Source organism: Styela clava, chromosome 6, assembly GCF_964204865.1.
Source record: "Styela clava chromosome 6, kaStyClav1.hap1.2, whole genome shotgun sequence".
NCBI lineage: Eukaryota > Metazoa > Chordata > Ascidiacea > Stolidobranchia > Styelidae > Styela > Styela clava.
In genome coordinates this window covers 9,610,746-9,629,872 of record NC_135255.1, presented here as the reverse complement: position 1 = coordinate 9,629,872, position 19,127 = coordinate 9,610,746, and the positions used below count along the sequence as shown (strand labels likewise).

The window sequence follows — 19,127 nt, the reverse complement described above, 5'->3', positions numbered from 1 at the left end:
ATACCAAATATGGTTGAAGTAATTTTAGCATAAATAAAAAATTTACATAAAAAGAATATCCATTATCTGAATTCCCGAGGTGTGTCTTTGTGCTGATTTCTGAATTTCATTCAATATCTCTGGTATGTCTTCCTGAAATAAAGCAAATATAAAAGTAACAAAGTTGAAAACCACTGTGATTGCAAAATACAATATATCAAATCAATGCCACTAAATTCCTTCAGTACGACGACTAGTCTTGATTGCATATTTGTAGACAAAGTGAACTCACTAGTTCAACTTAGGCCAGATGCAATAAAGGGTTCGTGCTACACTTAACAATATAATTTAGGACGTGGCGTATCTAATCTCAGGCAGTTTAGGTGAGTAAGATACAGCAAAATTTTCATGCAGAAGAAATACTAATCAATCTGTAAGCGTGATAGTTTATACATACTGCATTGGTCGAAGGTCATGCATTGGGATACCATTGGCAGATTGGTGCAAGGGCAAAAGTATTTATTACCTTTGGTCTGAAAGACAGATTTTCAACTGTTTGGGACCAAATGTCCGAAACTTATATTATTCAGTGGCTTGCAGCAAATTAACAGCATAAAAGGCAATATGTTAAGTGTTCCCAATTAACCTCTGAATCATTAAAAATAAAAAACAAAACGTGGTAAAAGTATGCAACAAATTTTCTAACACAGTGTAAATTTTCAATACAAATGCATTCTGGCCGTTGACAACAAGCTTGTCCAATGCCAATATTACTAAGAAATGTATAGTAGCATGTTTGCTGTTGAAAGGTTTCAACAGTAAAATACACAATAATATTGGCACAAAGAGACTAGGACACCATCTGGTGAATAGATGATTGAGGTTGGATGATTGTTTGTTTTTTATTTTGTGGTGTGGGCTTCATTGATTGGCATTAGATCATCAAATTGTAGTAAAGTATTTGGAGTTGACATTTCTTTCTCACCCGTCAAATTAATTGCAAGTTCCGTTTTATTCTCCTGAGCTGGCTCAGAGTTTGATAACAGTAATTTTCTCATTCGTTTTTCTGATTTCAATGAAAGTTTCCTTCTCTGTATTTCCGCTCTTGTGCGCTGCACATTATCACCCATTTTTGGTCTTCAAATATTGTGCTACCATTTTTTAGTGTCCGTCTCCCTCTGGTCAGGAGTAACTCTATCGAGTCCTGGTTAGTCTCTGATTTATTCTGTTTGAACTCTATCGTTGCCCAGTGTGCCATATACTGTCGATCTCTAAGATCTTCTATTTTGTAAATAACCCGGACAGTGTCACGTGTCATAAAGATTCAGAACCTTCTGTCTATGGATAAACTGTTTCAGAGTCGGAGTTTGCCCAGGAATCTCGGATGCCATTCAAACACTATTTCCAACCTAACTAAACAAATCTGCAAACTCAGACCACTGGCGGGACTGCCAAGAAAGAGAGAGAGATTTTATTTCCGCAAACAATGAAAAACAATATTCATAATTTTATAGAATTATCCAATTTACGCATTGTTTTTGTGTTGGCCAGTATGCAGGACCGTTGAAGGTCGTCGAGCCGTTTTGAGGCACAAAGCCATGATGATTAGAATGAGATTTTCCGCGATGAAGAAAAGGGTTTATGTGTGGTGTTGGTTTGGAGGTATTGGTATTTATTTACGTTTTTGACGCGATTATTGACTTCACTAAATTTCATTTTTTTCATCTAATTTGATAATGTTTTTGTTGATTGAAACGATTTGAGTTCAATATTCTTTTATATTCTTTTGAGTTCAATATTCTTTATACTTATACTTATTCAATATGCGGCGCCCGAGAGCTGCATGATTGGCCCTTTTTCACGTAAAAACCCTTCCGATTGCCATTTGTTTGTCTTTTGCCATATCGAATTGAAGAGCAAATCCAGGGTCCGTGAATCAGAAGTTTAGGTTGTGCACGTTCAAGAGGTTTTGAGTGAATATTTCCCAGCTTCGGCTATGGTGATTACGGTATCTCTACCCAAATATATATGTTGTGTCTGTTTAGACAAAATCTTAATAGCGCCGTATACCTACCGTACCTACCGTAAGTACCTGTACTACAATATCCGTAACTTACAGGAATAAATTTAAGGTTTATTTCAATCATAATTTTATTAGGTCCAACACCAATATTCTGATATTACTCTCGGACTGTCGTGTTGGTTTATGTCAATATGTCCGCATGTTGTATTCCTAACTTGGAACTTATTGCAGTATTGTGACTGATGTTTGCTCTCTGATTTTGCCTGAACTTGTCTTATAGTATAAGTTAAACTATTACTGTATTAATTAGTTTTAATATTGTTAATCCTCAATGTAAATATCATTCAAGAAATGCTCTATATACAGATGTAGTGTCATCTAGCCTCATGACTGTCGAAATGCTGATTTATTTATTCACTATTTTAAATAAAAGTAACATTCAGGATTCACACAATCACAAATTGCAGAGTTATCCATTTAATACGAAAATAACACGAACACCATAGAAAAACACAAAAGATATTGCGTAGCATTCAAGATGATTCAGTGAAAAATACAATTAAGGTCCCATGAGAGTACGGCGCACTTTTCAGATTGAGAGACATTGTCTTGTTTCATAGAATCCCATTTTGCCGATGAATGAACCCCCCTCCTTTGGGGGATGTCTGGACATTGTTGTCCGTCAATATTGGTAAAAATACAGTAAAATGAAGTTGCGCAAATACTACGCAAAAAAAGAAGCGCAATCTAAAAACGTCATCATTGAATTCCTCAGGAAAAAATAATCGGATTTACAGAGGAAAAAATATACATCTGTGATGTCGATCGTCGAAACGACCGCATTGCCCAAACAATCAGCGATTACGATGAAGTACAACAGAGAAAAAAACACGCTATGTTACAGACTTCTTAACAGACTTAATGTTTCTTATTTATTTACAATAGGAGTATCGACCTTCCATGTCTGCATGTTCCAGACTCCTGTTGTATATTGAAAATATTCTTTACTCGACTATTCAGTATTCGTTAAAAATAAATGGTAACCAGTGAATTTTTAGAGATAATACTTGAATTGGGCTCATATAGGGTGATTCTAATATTAGGAAAAGTTGATTTATCTATTTCCATGTAGACCATGTCTTCTCCCCTGCATTCCCTCCCACATATAGTGTCATAGTTCATCCATCAAGTTATGATTTTGATAATTATAGAATATTCATCTTCTAATTTAAAATTATTGGGATTTTAATACTGATATTTGGACATTTTGCCCATAGTTTCGGGCATCATGTCGGAACCTGAAAAAGGGATAGATGGCCCAGGAGAAAAGGAACAAAAATCACAAATTGAACCGGCAATTCCGCTCGAAGAAAGTCGTGAAGTTCAAGATGTTACACACGATTTAGAAAAACCTTCGCAACAAGATGATGTAGACAAAAATGCAGAAGTAGAAGTTGAGCAGAATAAAACTGATGAAAAGAAATTGGCAGAATCTATGAAACGAAAATTAGAGGATGATAGCAATTCTGGTGATCCAGAAGAGGACGCAAAAAGAATGAAAGTAGAAGAAGTGGATGTGGATAACAATCAGGATCAAACTGTTGATACAGAGGAAGGATTCTTGGATTCTGATATTTCCAAACCGGAACAAAATGATAACGATTCAGAAATAATTGCAAAATCAAATCCAGAAACTGAAAAAGTGCTGGAAACTGAATCTACCGTTGCGAAGGCAAAACCATTACTAGATGAAGTTACAAACTTAGAGAAGAAAGAAAAGGAAGTTGAAGACAATAAGAAGCCAGAAATGACTGATATTGAAATGACTGACAAATCCGTAGAAAGTATTGTTGACTTGAGCAAATCCAAGGAGCCAAATGAAGATAAAGAAAATGTTGTGGTCAAAAAATCTGACGTTGATGGTATCACTGATATTATAATTGCTGATACTGGAGATGCTGATGTAATTGTTGTTAGTGATGATGAACTTGGACTTAGTCCAGGAAAGAATAGCAAAACAGAAACATTGATAAAGCTTGCAAGAATGCATAAAACGCAAGAGAGTCGCATTCGACAACTTCGTGACTCTGTTCGAAGAGAAGAAGCCAAGTTGGTACTACTAAAAAAACTGCGGCAAAGTCAACTTTCAAAATATCAACAGTCGACTACAAATGTCGCAAGCACAAAACCTAGCACAACACCTTCTCAATACAGTTCGTCTAGCAATCAACGTAGCACCAATGTTTCTACAAACTATTCTTCGAAGCAAAAATCTTCGAGCACTATCTCATCGCAGAAATCGCAAGGATATAAAACATCAAGTTCTAGTAGTAGTAGCAGTGGAACTAGCAGTGCTCAATTACAAGCAAATCGCAATGCGCTCGCGGCCATGATGCAAATGCCTCAGCTTATGCAAGCGGGAAATCTGTTGCGTGGCTCACATGGCAATAATCCATTACTTCTTGGACAAGGTGACTTGGCAGCTAATATGCAGCAATTTTTATTACAACAGCAAAAAGCTTTACAGCAGCAGCAAAAACGACCCATTGCTCCTGCAATGTCTTATAAACAACAACAGGCGGCTGCGAAGCTTGCTCTTCGTAAACAGCTTGAAAAAACACTTCTTGAAATTCCTCCGCCTAAACCACCTCCACCTGAAATTACATTCTTACCAAGTGCTGCAAGCAATGAGTTTATATGCTTGATGGGTTTGGAGCAAGTCGTCAATAAGATTCAACATTTGCAAAATAAAAATTTGCGCAAGGAAGAAAAAGAGAGAGAAGAAAACATTCCTGTTCCGCATATTTGCATGCAGTGCAAAAAAGATTTCAGTCCACTTTGGAAAGCAGTAAAAGATAAACCTGATGAGGTTATATGCTTGAGTTGTGTCAATACTAATCAGAAAAAGGCACTCAAGGCTGAACACACCAATCGACTGAAAACTGCTTTCGTCAAAGCTTTGCAGCAAGAACAGGAAATTGAACAGAGGATGCAGGAACAACAAGCGCAGATGCAACAGACTCAAGCCAGTCAATCTGCCCAGGTCACCAATCAAAGCCTGACTGCCGCTGTTGTAGCCGCGGCAACACAACTGCAACAACAGCAAGCACAATTGAAGAAACTTCAAGAAGAACAGTTGCGTCGTCATCAGAAAATACTTCAAAGAGCTCAACAGGAGTACCAACAACAACGCTCTAACACAAGTTCTGGTAGTTCAAGTGGGGGATTTCGTCCTCAAAGTCAATCAAGATCATCAACAACGCTGCCTTTTCCATTTAATACCAGTTCATTGAAGCCAGAAGAACGCCAATTGCTTCTTGATATGATGCCACCACGAGCTCGGGCGGCAAATACTGGAAGTCAAGCCGATAAATGGAAGCAAGGCTGGAAATGGAAATGATATGTGCCCTTGTCCTATTCCATTGTGTGCTACAATTAGATCAAATCATGAGCATGCGAGACACATAGCCTTCAATATAACTGGAAATTCAGATGTATTTCTATTCATTTTTGATCAGAAATCAAGTGCTTTGATGTCATTTAAATGGTGGATTGCTGTTATGCATTACAGATCAATGTTAATTGTAAGGAACTTGTGTATTGTTTTTGATTGTGGTCCTGTTCTTGTGCATTGCATTCCTATTTAGTGAATATGTATCACTTCAATTCAACAAACTGATCTGATACACATTTATTTAATATTTTTATGTGTTATATAACCAAGTTCCCCTGTGGAAATATTAAATTATGTTGGTTTGTGCAACACATTGAATTATGTAGATTTTATTGGGTATATGTACTTATTCTCAAGCGGTGCCAAAATGTGGGTACTTTGTGGGTATGTAATAAACCTATTTTTCACGCCCATGCAAGGTCTGAGTCTTCACTGATATTGCAAACATTACAAGTTATAGGCAAGACTGATTGGCTGAGGCCTATATAGTTGTTGATACATATTGATGATAGTTTGGAATAAATTTACTGTATCAGTTACAGTATTTTTAGTACTAATAAATTAGTGTTTTTCTGGGTGTTGTATATAGTGAGAAACCGATTTATTAATGAGATATTGCGTTAAAAGTCATTTGTTGATGTAAAGATGAACATGGTATCAATAGGTTATTTCTTTCACACTCTCGTATTTTCGATTTCTGTCGGAATGGTTTATGCATAAATTATTAATGCCTTGTGAAGCTTGTTTCAATAACGCTTTGATTATTTTTTGTGGTTTTTCTGTACATAGCTAGGAAATTGTGGTGGAGAATTTTGTGTTAGCATGATATATGCTACTGGCTTGATACTATTATAAGCTAGAATTTTTTTGTAAGAAATTGTATATGTTTTTGCCAGAAACTCGAACATACTCAAACCACCGGTAACCTAATACATTAGGCCCTTTTTTATTACAGCCTGGCAATTATCTGGTAGTAATCTCATTCGATTGCCGGTGGTGATTGCCTGCCTTAGAATCGGAAGTTTAAGCAATGCTCAAAAATGTTATTCAACAGTCATTTTGGAAAGATACAGACAATAAAAATAATTTACTAGTTGCATTATAAGTACATCATGTAAACCAAATCATAATGGCTTTTATCGTGATTTTGGGGTGACAACAAGAATTATGTTGCTCACCTTAAGTTTTCTAGAAAATTTGATTTTCTTTGGGCTAATCTGGTTTGTTCTTTCAGGGATGTTCAACCAAGTGGTACGAAAATTCAAAACATTTGAGCTTATTTTTGAGTGAAAAAACGTTTTTTTTTTAACTTCCTGAGACTCTGAGAGGGCCTTCCTGTTGGCTGTGAACATCCCTAATTTGTGCATGTTTATAAGCATTTCTCTCTAAATGGAATTTGTGAATTGTGTTACAGTTTTTGTCATTTTTCCAGGTTTTTACTTAAATTAAGACAAAAATAAAAACTCAAAATGGCAGGGAATGATGTACAGTTTGCTCCTATTCGTACCTTTCAAGATTATCTTCTTGGGTCTGCAAGGTTTGGGCTTCCCGATTATCAGAATAAAGAAAAATGGAATTACAGAATCGTGAATAATTTATTGTATTATCAAACGAACTACATGATATCTGCACTTGTGATATTTTTGATCGTTGGGTAATAGCAATATTATTGTTTTTTTCTAATATCAATTTTCTATTTTAATCAGTAGGAATAAAAATTTGACTTTGAAATGTGGTGTACATTTAACAACTCGAAATGTTTTGATTTTTTCAGGCTTTCCAACACTTTCATGTAAAATCGTATATATATTTTGATTCTCCCATAACTATCAGTATGAAGTATTAACATGATATTATAGGGCAGGGCTACTCAACTGGCGGACCGCGGTCCGAATCCGGACCTTTCGGGTATTCAATTCGAACCGCGTCTAATTCTTTATTTTGGATCATTAGCCCCACTTTTGAAGTTTCCTTTTATAAAATCACTTATATAGATTTAAATATATATGGGGAGGAACTATAACACCATAATAAACAATCTTGATTAGCTTATAATCATTAGTCGACCGAGAAAGTGCGTGTTTAAAGATGCCGAAATATAATTTCTGGAAAGACCGGACCCAAATATTTTTGAAGTTCTGTATGCGGATCTTCGGTAAAAATAGTTGAGTAGCCCTGTTATAGGGTACTAGGGTATTGCAGATGTTATTGTCATCAACGCTCTGCCCGGCAGTGAGGCACATCGTGCTAGACGTTAAGAATACGCTTGCTACCGCCACTTTGATTACCTTGTGTGAATTCGCAGGTTCGAATTATGTGGGAGAGGATTTCTAGATTCCTATCCACGCAGGGTGAGTTACTGCTTGCTCCACTGTTCAGTTGATGGCTGATGCATCTGAAGACAAACAATAACTGGCTAATTAATCCCATGCCTAACATAGACTGGTCACTGGACGAGAGGTTGTGGTTTTCCGTAATATTAGGCGTTCCTCCTGAAATAAATATGTAAATTTTATCCTAGTATCTTAAATTGTACTCAAATTCTTTCAGTTATGTCAGACCATACGAAATGATACTCGGCGGAATTTTGGTGGGCGGTACATTTGCAGGGACACTGTATGTTGCTTCAAATAGGTAATTTCACTGCATTGCTTTAACAAGTCTTTTTAGTCGATTGTACAAACTTCCCATTTTGGCACATCGTCAATATTATACAAAAAAGTAGGCTAGGCTGACCTGTATCTTGCAATGAGAGTATAATAACAGATGTACAAAGTGTTTGATAACATGCAAAAAATGAAACTAGTAGTATAAAAAATGAATATTTCCTAATGGTTAAATTTACCATTGATTTAGAACTACTGGTTTAAACAATAACCTACAATGTTAAATTGCTCTGTAAATAAAACATTGCTTTTCTGATCATTTTTAGCAGGGCTGAAATTCGAGATTTTAAAAGGAAATATCCTGGCGTTGTCATTGGGATGATTATCACAGTTTCTACTATGCTGATGTATGCGTTGGGATCTGTACTCGTGTTCATATTTGGAATTGCATTACCAATGTTCTGTAAGTTCAAATTTATATTTTTATCCTTTTTATTATTTTTTAGGTGAAATATTCCAGTAGAATATCCGTTTTTTTAGTGATTGATTTCAAAACTTTCATTGGGCTTGCTTCGATCTTTAATTAATCATTTGTATATTTATATATTTTTTTTTTATTAAAAGGTATTCTTCTTCATGCATCATTGCGGATGAGAAATTTAAAAAACAAAGTAAATAATAAAGTGGAATCTGTTGGCCTTAAGACCACTCCCATGGGAATTTTAATGAAAGCCATGGATCAAGAATTCTGAGGATTTCTTTTTACGTATTATTGTTAAGCATGCTTGGTATAATAAATTTGGTTAATGTAGACAATTGCAAGCTATTTCAACAGATTTTTCGCCAGTAAACAATCATTTAGAGATATCAGAAATTTATCATTTTCTGGAAGTCTTCGTTGCCATATTCTTTACTTTATTGTGATCAAAAGCAACCACTCCAAAGGATTTTCTTTGCCCATTTCTCATAAGTACACTTGAGTATAATCATCCTTCTTTAATTAGTTGGGACTTTTCAGAGTATATAAAAGTCGATGGCTTTAGGGTATGGTGGACCACAACCTCTTGTTCGGTGACTAGATAGCGGTATCTGATTTGTAAGGTATGTCAACCATCTGACCTGCTGATCCAGGGATGTCCAAAGCGAATCTAATATTCGATTACATTCAAAATTCATATATATTTAGGAATAATTGACAGTATTTTTATTTCAAAATTAGATATTTTAAGCGGTCAGATAAACTAATGACCTTTATATTTATGTAATTTTCCACAATAAATTAGCCCCAATTTTGAATGTATACCATAGTCGAAGATATTTTCCCAGGATATATTCGAAATAGTGAAATATTCGGTTTTGGTCATCCCAGTGCAGAACCAGTATTTTTTTTAAATTAGATATTTTTCAAAAGCAATTAGCACTTGAGATCATTCACAAACGTGGCGATTAATTTTCTGCCTATAATTCTCTAGACTAGATTATCCTTCATGTAGTCAATCGTTTAGATATATCTTTATTAGTTAAGTAATTTATCAACATTATATTATTCTGGTTCTTTTCTTTATAACCTTACTTAATAGTTGCATAACTCAACGCTTCTTATTTATATATGGTGCTGCAGTATTTTTAGAGGTGTTCACTGCTGATTTTCCAGCGGCAATATAGATGGTTGGTTTTTGTGTTTCTTATGTATTTAATATGCATAATATGGTTGTTTCAGTTGTAATTTGATATATACATATCGTAATAAAGATGGGTTGTATATTTTCTTTCACACTCGGTTATTGAAAGATGATGGTATGTTTTTTAGTTCTTAGGGAATGGAATTTGAAAGCGTCATTCACCACAAGAAGTAGCAACATTATTCAATTGGAAAAATGCATGTCATGAAATTTATCTGCTTGAATTTTACTTTGGTACACTTAATTGTTTACTTGTATTACGCCCAATTTCTTGTTAGAAGCTAGCCACTATATATTCACTCATTGTCGCAGGGGAACCATATACTGTAATTAGCACACAGTTATGAAATTTATAGGCTTTGTAGTGCAGCGATTTAAAAATCAGTCAAAACTTTTGTGCAGTCCTGGATTCAACCGCCTTGGTCTTGCAACTGCGAGTAAAGGGACGCGATATTACATGAAGATGTTGCTGGTTATTTAGCATTGACTGAGTCATTGAATTTGGACATTCTTAGGATTTATTTACAATCTTGTTTTTACATTCAGGCCAGCGCTGGTGGTATATTTTATTGTAAGTTGTGCTTCAGAAAGAGTTTATCTGGGAAGACCATTGGCGTGAAACATACTCTAAGACTATTTAAAAATTATATCGTACTCCCGAGTCCAAAATCGCCGTTACATTTCATATCTGGTGGAAGACTGGTGACTGGTGCCACGGTGAAACTTCATGAGGTGTTTTTCGCTTCTCTGGACGTAGAAATATCTACAAATCTGCTGTCTCATTAACGAGTGGTGCTGGATTTCAACTGCTTCAAGGACTTATAGGGTTGCCAACCGTCCTTTATTTCAAAGGACAATCCTTTATTTAAGATTTTTGTCCTTCTTAAGATGATAATTGTCCTTTATTTTTTCCAACATCGTTTTGCCCGATAGTTATAGTACTGTGTTTGATATTGTTCCGTTCTTAAATCGTCTCCGTTTATGTATTTCAAGCTTCCTATTATTCTTTTTAATTTCGCTTTGGTCCGGCTCAAATGGCCAAAGAAAATGGTTTAGCTTGGAACATGGCACAGTTACTTATATTATTGATTTCTTCTAGAATGCAGATGAAAGTGCGGATGGAATGTTCACTTGTTTGAAAAACGCTATGAACAATTTACAACTTGATTGGAAAAGAGTTTCTTGTTGAGTGCAGATTGCAGATTTGATTGCAACTTTGGAGAAAAACATTCTCTTTATACTAATGTTCGCACACTAAATGATAGTATTAATACGGCTAACTGCAGTGCACACATTGTACACAATACATTGAAATTTGCTTTAGGAAATTTGAATGTTGTCTTGAAAATTTACAGTCATGTCTCAATGTCAGCAAAAAGACGAGAAACTCTTATAGACATTCATATATTTGTAGAGACGGAATTTCATAAAATTCTGCGTCATGTACCTGCTAGGTCGCTATCTCTGCACCCATGCATCGAAAGAATCTTACTTTCTTGGAAAGCCCTATAAGTTCTTATTTCCTGAGAAGACCAGCTGAATGTTCCAAACAATTACCTAAACTTCCTAGGATTGACAATGAGTCAACAGAAGTTCCTCAGCTTATTGAAATGTATTTGATATTCTCACAAATTAGCTGTTCAAGAACTGGAAAAAAATGAAACTTCAACAGCATATGTTTTCATCATTCTTACTAAATTAAGAAATAGGTTAAAATCTTCATCTGATGAAGAATTTTTTGGGTATGATGTTCACCAACTTCTTGCAATTGTGAGTGCTGCTGAAGCTCGAGAGGCAACTGAAGATTTTAGATTATTTCTCAACTCTGCAATATCGTATTTAGAAAAAAAAATTTGACTTTAATGAAAATTCAACATTTGGAAAATTATCAAAATTATCTCTTTTGGATAATCTTTCTCCAAAATATCAGACACTTGTAAAAATTGTAGAGCATTTGAAGCTAAAAGACAAACTTAATTTGAATATGAATGATCTATTTGATGAAGTTGCACGCATTCAAAAAACTTTTGGCGCGATTCAAAGCACTAAACCAGGGTCGTCCAACCCGTGGCCCGCGGGCCACATGCGGTCCGCCGATGAGTTTTGAGTGGCCCGCGCTGTATTTTCGGAATTAAATGAAAAAAAATGAGTAAAACTTCTATTTTTCGAGTGATGTAGTTAATATAAAGTTTTGATACAAACAATTTGTTCATTTTCCTGAAATGCGCTCTGCTAGCCCTTTCAAACCAGCCACGAGTGCGCCATTTGGAATTGAAACCAACTGGAAGATATCGATACATAAATAGTCGCTTATACACTTGGGCAGAACGGCAGTTTTAATGACCTCATTATTTGGCAGCACTTAGCCTACTTGTACAAGCAAGTTTTTTCACAGATGAACCATGTCAAATCCCCTGTGAGATCACTAATTTCTAGCATTCATATGGAAAATTCGCTTCGCATTGCTACATCGTCCATTTCAGCGAATATTGACAAACTTGTTAGCAGAAAACAGTGCCAAACTTCACACTAAAAAATCTACGTGTAGAAAAACTTTGTTGACTTAACTGTATCTTTGTTTTTTTATTGTTCTTATTATTGAGAAAGTTTGGTGCGAGGGTTTTGTTTGTTTTTTCATTAACTTTTAGTCAGTGTAGCAAAACTAGAACATAATTACCATGTTAAGTGGCCCGCGCAATTACTAGTGAACAAAATGTGGCCCGTCGGCCAAAAAGGTTGGCCGACCCTTCACTAAACTGTTCACAGAATGCAAAACAACAAGCAGTAAATGCCGATCTCAAGTGTGTTAATGTTTTCAAAATAGTTTCATTTGTGCCCTCTATTCCCGGAACCTCAGCTTATTGTGAACGCAGTTTTAGTGTGATGTCAGCTAAATGGCGCAGTGAAAGGAACAGATGCTCCATACAACTAATGAATAGTGAGCTTTCAATATACTTCAACTTGAAAGACACGTGTCGTGAATTTTCGGAAAAAACAAAACGTGACCCACAATTGCTGAAGTCAGCAAAGAGTCAGAACAAATATAACTTTGAGAAATATAAACTTAAGCAACTGCAAAATTAGAGCTAGATTGGGCCAATGTTAAATGAACACTAAATGAAAAACACATGAAGATTTTCAATATATCTTTTTAGTTTGTATATAATTTGTATTTTATTGTTTTATATTGTTCTTTCCTGCAAGTTACGAAATAAATGATGACGGTGATCTATGTCCTTTATTGAGACTTTCCATAGTTGGCAACCCTATTCAAGGTGTAGTTTTGGATTAAGAGGCGGGGGATTGCATGCGCCAAACTAGTTAACATGGGTGATATGCGATTGTGATCCCAATATGAATCGATGTATTTCGTTTTTTACTGGTTGGAAAAAAGTAAACTCTGGCCAAATACATATTCTGAAAAGTAGTAACTGATCATGCTTGAACACCTCATTAGAATAACAAAAAAAACCTTCGTTCGTGATCAAAATTCAAACAGAAGAAGGTATGTTCGTGTTGCTATAAAAAGTAGGATAGCATATTTGTTTATCTAGGCTGCACGTGTTGACCACATTCACCAAAAATGTACAGGTAATGCAATTTTTGGAGTCATGTAGTGTAGATGAAGAAGTACAAGGCTTTTCGATTGACCTAAGGCAGGTAGTTTTATTTTATGCCACTAGCTGATGTACATTGCTAGAAGGGTGTCTCATTCATCGCGGCGCGCACGTTGTTTCCCGCTTGGAAAACCGGTTGAAAATATGGCGCGGGAGGTTTGGATTGAATTCACAGAATATATAGGCGGTTTTGTTTTTTGAGAATTAGGGAGTGATGTTGACTGTTGTGTCTCGGTTTGTTTCATCTCTGCCCTTCTGTTTTCAATTTTTATGGCAGTTATGGCTGTATGGGATTAGTAGTTATTTGTTCCAGATGCCTGGATTTAATATTGCTGTTATTATACATGCAGTGATTTGTCATTGTGAGAAAGTAGGTACCGTAATCTAGTAATGCCGAATGCAAAAAATGTTCACTCTTGTTTGGGGATTTTTACAAAATTATTAAAATGGTGTGGCAAACAATTCTTGTTATTTATTACATTTCTTATCTTTTTTTCTCTCTTTTTATGTGTTTATTTATTTATTTTTTTGGTTACCATATAATTTATCTGAATCTTCTCTCTTTTTTCTAATTTCAGAATTTTATTAATGCCCTATGGTTGGTTGTGTGCGTGTGAATGATTTGATTCAGTAGTTTTAGGTGAGTGAACATGTACCACTTCTTTTTGGCAATACCTTCCATCTTTTATTCTGTACTTTTTAAACCTTATCTAAGGTTTTGTTTACTCTCCTGATTTCATAATCAGTTTTTATTTATTTGTTTTTATCTACCGTTTTATCGCCTTTCTGCTGATTATGGAGTCGAAATAAACTTATCTTATCTAGCCTATCACTGAGAAAATTCAAATATTATCAAGTAATTCCATATTCCAGTATTCCTGTATTCAGGAGAACTTAAATCAGTACCGTAATTTGGTATGCAAATATCTACGGTAGATAGAAATTTTATATTTGAAAACGATTAACTTCTGAACTTATAGCAATACAGACTTAACGTTAGACTGTTAGGTGTGTATCATACGTTCGTACCTATGTAGTGCGCGGCGGTGTGGCTCAACGGGCTAAGCGTTAGGAATACGCTGGCCACTGCACCTCTAATTACTCTGCGTGGGTTCGCAGGTTCGAATCCCATGCAGGGATGGTTATGTGCGAGAGGATTGCTGGACTCCTCGTCGTCGTTGGGTGGTTCACGTAACTGCTGGTCGGTTACGGCTTCCTCCACCACCAAGTCCATGCTTCCGAAAACAAACAATATAACTAATCACATACCCGACTTGGAATGGTAACCGGACGACAGGCCGTGGTTCGTCATATGGATAAGCCGTCTTATCAGCTTTCCTCTCCCCCGGGATAAATATGTAAATCCTATCCTAATACAGTATTACAGTAATATCTAGAATATCGATTTTAACTAATTCTTCTCTTATGTTACGGTATTTTTCATGCTTAAATTAGAAAAATTGAATGAAATTTTGGAACCTATATATCAATAATGATGTCAAATATGGGATTCACAGATTTACAACAACTGCTGAACTGCTTCATTGTCCAGATGTAATGTGGATCCAAATCTTCAATTTACAGATTTAATTACAAAATTATTATGTTGATTATCTTCAACGTAATGATTTAGGCTATGTTATATTATTTCTGTATTTTATCGGTCTTACAGAGGCACTTTATCAGTAAATTGGCCTCATTCAATTGGCACACTACTTCGGTTCCAGATTTGGGGCTATCAAAAAAAGCATGTGCGTCTTCGAAACGAGGGGCTTAGATCGGGCAGGAAGCTCGATGCATGGGAATGTCTGGGTTTATGTCACAGAAAGTCATACACAGAATGGCGTGTCTCTCGAATTTTGCTAATTTGATTTTCGCTTTTGCCCTATATTTCTGAACCATTTTTATTCAGTTCAATGTCGATAGTCTCGGCGATGCCTGTCAAAATAATGGTGCGTAAATACAAAAGTCGGTAAATACAAAAGTCGGTAAATACAATAATTAGATCAAAGGGATTCAAGATTATGTGTTTCGATTTATAGGAGTCGAACTGATTTTTTATAAATTTTTGTAAATCCATGACATCAATTAAATTATCGTATAACGAAGTCAAAAAGAAGCCCGAAATGGACAATGGATTCCGATATCATCTAACATGGCAATTTTTATTTTATGGACACCTAAAATTATAGAAAAGTGAATGCCATTAGGCTTTAAAATTTCAGTGTATTCCGTTTTAAGTCGAAATGAAGTCTCATACTGTCTCGTGAAGGAGGGATTTTCCTCCACTTCTTCCTTCCTGTATAATAGATGTTTTTCAATGTGGAGCTGCTCTTGGAATCGGAGAACTGTGCCCCACTGTATTCCGTGACTTTTAGTAGGCCTATCCAAGTTTATGTTAAACTGAATTTTTTATGAATTTTGTTATTATTCCTGTTATTGTATTTATAGCGTTGAAGTCATTTCAATATAATATCTAGCATGGATGGTAAAGGAGACGGAAGTATTCCAAGTTATGGAGAAGTTATAAGTGATGAAAAGAGAAAAGTTTCTGAAGGGAGTGATGATGTTGAGATAGAAATGGATGACAAAAGCATGGAAAAGGCTCCACTCGATTCTTCTAATAGCACCGAACCCATTGATGAGCAGAATAAAGGAAATTGTTTCACTCAAATGCTACTAAAAGGTGTTAATGAAGCGACCACTTTTGTAAAGATGAATAAAACCATTTTACGACATGTTTTTTTTGGCTTATTATTAGCAGGATATTGTGCTTATTTCATTGGTGCGATGGTCTATGGATTCCAACAAGCGATACCTTTGATTGTATTAACAGTCGTTGTACTTGTCATTGTTATTTTGGAAGTATGCTCTAAAAGAATATCTGGATTGCTGAAGAATACATGCAACTTGAAAGCATGCACAAAATCTGAAAAAGTGAAAAAAGTTCTGTTCTGGTTGCAAGTAGTTTGTGTCTGTGCTTTTTTTATTTGGCTGCTTGTTAGTATAATAATTCAGAGTCCTCGACAATTAGTTTCCTTACTCGGACTGTGTCTTATCATCTTTGTCTGTTTCATCTTCTCCAAATATCCAAATGATGTATCCTGGCGTCCTGTGCTTTGGGGAATCATCATGCAGTTCATTCTAGGCTTGATTGTGCTTCGTACAAAGGTGGGATTCAATGCTGTTAAGTTCATTGGAGACCAAGTGGCAACTTTCATGAGATATTCCGACTATGGATCAAAGTTTGTGTTTGGTGATGCATACTTTGTTCATATGTTTGCTTTTAAGATTCTTCCCATGATTGTTTTCTTCAGTACTGTGATGAACATGTTGTATTATATAGGAATCATGCAATGGTTCATTGGAAAGCTATCATGGGTGACGCAAAAGACTCTTGGTACCTCGGCTATCGAATCAACAGTTTCTGTTGCAAATATCTTTGTTGGAATGACAGAAGCTCCATTAGTTGTTCGGCCCTACTTAAATGATTTGACAAGAGCCGAAATACATTCCGTTCTTACATGTGGACTAGGTTCGATCGCCTTTTCTGTTTTCGGTGCATTTGTGGAAATGGGAATTGACAGTGTTCATTTACTAACAGCTTGTGTAATGTCTGCACCTGCCAGTCTTGCAATATCTCGGTTGCTGTTTCCAGAACGTCAAAAATCTAAGTTTATAACAACCCATTCCTTGAAATTAACTGAAGGATCTGATCGAAATATAGTAGAAGCTGCTGCTGTAGGAGCATCAATGTCTATTGGCCTAGTTGCCAATATTGCTGCAAACCTCATTGCATTTCTAGCACTGCTTGCGTTCATCAATAGCAGTCTAAATTGGTTTGGAGCATTTGTTGGTTACCCTGATTTCACTTTTCAAGTTTTATGTGGTTATCTCTTCATGCCTCTTGCTTTTTTGATGGGTGCAGATTGGGAAGATTGTGGTACAGTTGGGGAGTTATTTGGTGTAAAAACATTTTTGAATGAATTTATTGCTTATAAAAATATGAAACCACTGGTCGAAAATAGACTTCTTGGTAACGTTTCAAAATTTAACAATGGAACTGCAATGTTTATGTCTGAGAGATCTGAAGTTGTCGCAATTCATGCTCTGTGTGGTTTTTGTAACATAAGTTCTCTGGGAATCATTATCGGAGGATTGGGAAGTTTGATGCCGGAAAAAAAAGGGGATTTAGCGGAATTAGCAATGAGAGCTTTCATGGGAGGAATTTTCACTTGTTGCATGACCGCTTCAATTGCCAGTTTGCTATTTGTGGAAACCATATCTGCACCTACAACTGGTAATAACACTCTCGGCATGAATAACACCGGATTCTAACATTCGTTTCTTAGTTAGCCCATGTTTTCTAGAGTAAGAGGCATTATGATTCAAACATGTTGCATTAGTCCCGAATGCCTTAAATGCTTTGCTATTCTTCTTTGAAAGTTATGAAGATTACTTTCCAGTCAATGTTCCAATTTTTTGTATCTTTTTAATTGAATCTGTGTAGGTTTCTCAATGTGTTTGTTTGTTATTTGTAATAATTTTGTATGGAGTAAGTCTGTGAAAGTTTAAAACTTTCTGTGAAAACACTAAAAAGAGATTTTATTAAAGTAGTCACCAGAATGAACATTTCAAATCAGGATTATACTAGCCAAATGAAGCATATTGTTTTGGAGTTCATCATTTTATGATAATATTCCAATTCATGCTGGGTCATGAAGTCACCACACCATTGTGTTCGGTGACTATCCTGAGGAATGGAAGCCATCAGAGACCCCAATTTACTTGATCCAAATACCAGCATTGCACATTATTTAAAACAAACCACTGATTTTTGTGTATCTTCTTATCATAAATTATTTGCAAATTTTGTTGTTTTGTCTCAGCTCAACTTGAAGGAAATTCATTGTCTTAATCTAACTTTTGTACCTTGACACTATCATGATAGCATTAGATAGATTTTACTTAGTATCTCCGTTGTATACCTTTGTGCTTTAAATTGTCTTTTTTTTGTCCAATTTTATTTGTAGCATTCTTGTATCAACAGATAAAATGTTCCTTATAAAAGCAGACCACTCGTGATAAGAATAAATTCTTTATTCCAGTCATTGGCAAATTTATACCAGATGACTTATAAGCAATCACTCACCATTCCCATGACTTCTCTTCTAAGCCATACTTTGAGATAACTTGGATAAAAATAAAAGTTTTCGAAGCATTTCATCATAGTATATTGATCCTAAATATGAGCATCTTAAATTTATCTTGATTTCCATGGTCTCCAATTTTTTTTGAATATCTTGACATGGAATTTATTTTTTGGAATACCTATTTTGGTAATCGTTTTTGTGCAGAATGATCAGCAATCGTTAAAGCTATTTTGGACATTGAGATTTAATTTTTTCAATTACTATTTTCTATACAGTTTCATTTTATCTTGATCAAACAAACAAAAATATTGCATAATGAATCATTTTTTTGCCAATTTTTCAAAATTTGATACCTGTGGGATTTACCTTGTACTGAACATATTTTATGATTTTCTGGATGTTAAATAACGATCTCAAGTCGTGACACTGCCAAGCAGCTATTTTTATTGAAGCTCATATGTTTGATATTTAGCTATTTGGATTAATAACAATTGACGCATTACAATTTTGCATATATAGTTTTTTGGATGTAATATTTACCAGTAATTAAGATTCAAATTAGATTTCTGAAAAATACATAACATCATAATGAGTGATTTGAATGGTTATTTTG

At 35.3% G+C, this 19,127-nt stretch overlaps 3 protein-coding genes across 4 annotated transcripts; all 3 read left to right on the top strand.

Moving 5' to 3' along the window:
* Nucleotides 1–3,194: 3,194 nt before the first annotated feature.
* Nucleotides 3,195–6,888, top strand: LOC120330723 (uncharacterized). The gene has a single exon (XM_039397626.2). The coding sequence runs from the start codon at nt 3,291–3,293 to the stop codon at nt 5,400–5,402; it is 2,112 nt and encodes a 703-aa protein (XP_039253560.2). The 5' UTR covers nt 3,195–3,290; the 3' UTR covers nt 5,403–6,888.
* Nucleotides 6,889–6,925: 37 nt separating this feature from the next.
* Nucleotides 6,926–9,836, top strand: LOC120330722 (PRA1 family protein 3-like). Of its 2 annotated transcripts, none has more exons than XM_039397624.2 (4): nt 6,926–7,110; nt 8,007–8,090; nt 8,392–8,525; nt 8,687–9,836. In XM_039397624.2, exons 1-4 carry the CDS (start codon nt 6,926–6,928, stop codon nt 8,812–8,814), a joined length of 531 nt encoding a protein of 176 aa, XP_039253558.2. In that variant the 3' UTR covers nt 8,815–9,836. The 2 variants fall into 2 exon arrangements, with proteins under 2 accessions (XP_039253558.2, XP_039253557.2); XM_039397623.2 differs by having other exon boundaries at nt 8,389–8,525.
* A 3,231-nt stretch (nt 9,837–13,067) lies between these two features.
* LOC120332085 (solute carrier family 28 member 3-like) lies at nt 13,068–17,699 on the top strand. The gene is made up of 2 exons (XM_039399289.2): nt 13,068–13,249; nt 15,813–17,699. The coding sequence occupies exon 2, from the start codon at nt 15,843–15,845 to the stop codon at nt 17,697–17,699; it is 1,857 nt and encodes a 618-aa protein (XP_039255223.2). The 5' UTR covers nt 13,068–13,249; nt 15,813–15,842.
* Nucleotides 17,700–19,127: the final 1,428 nt, after the last annotated feature.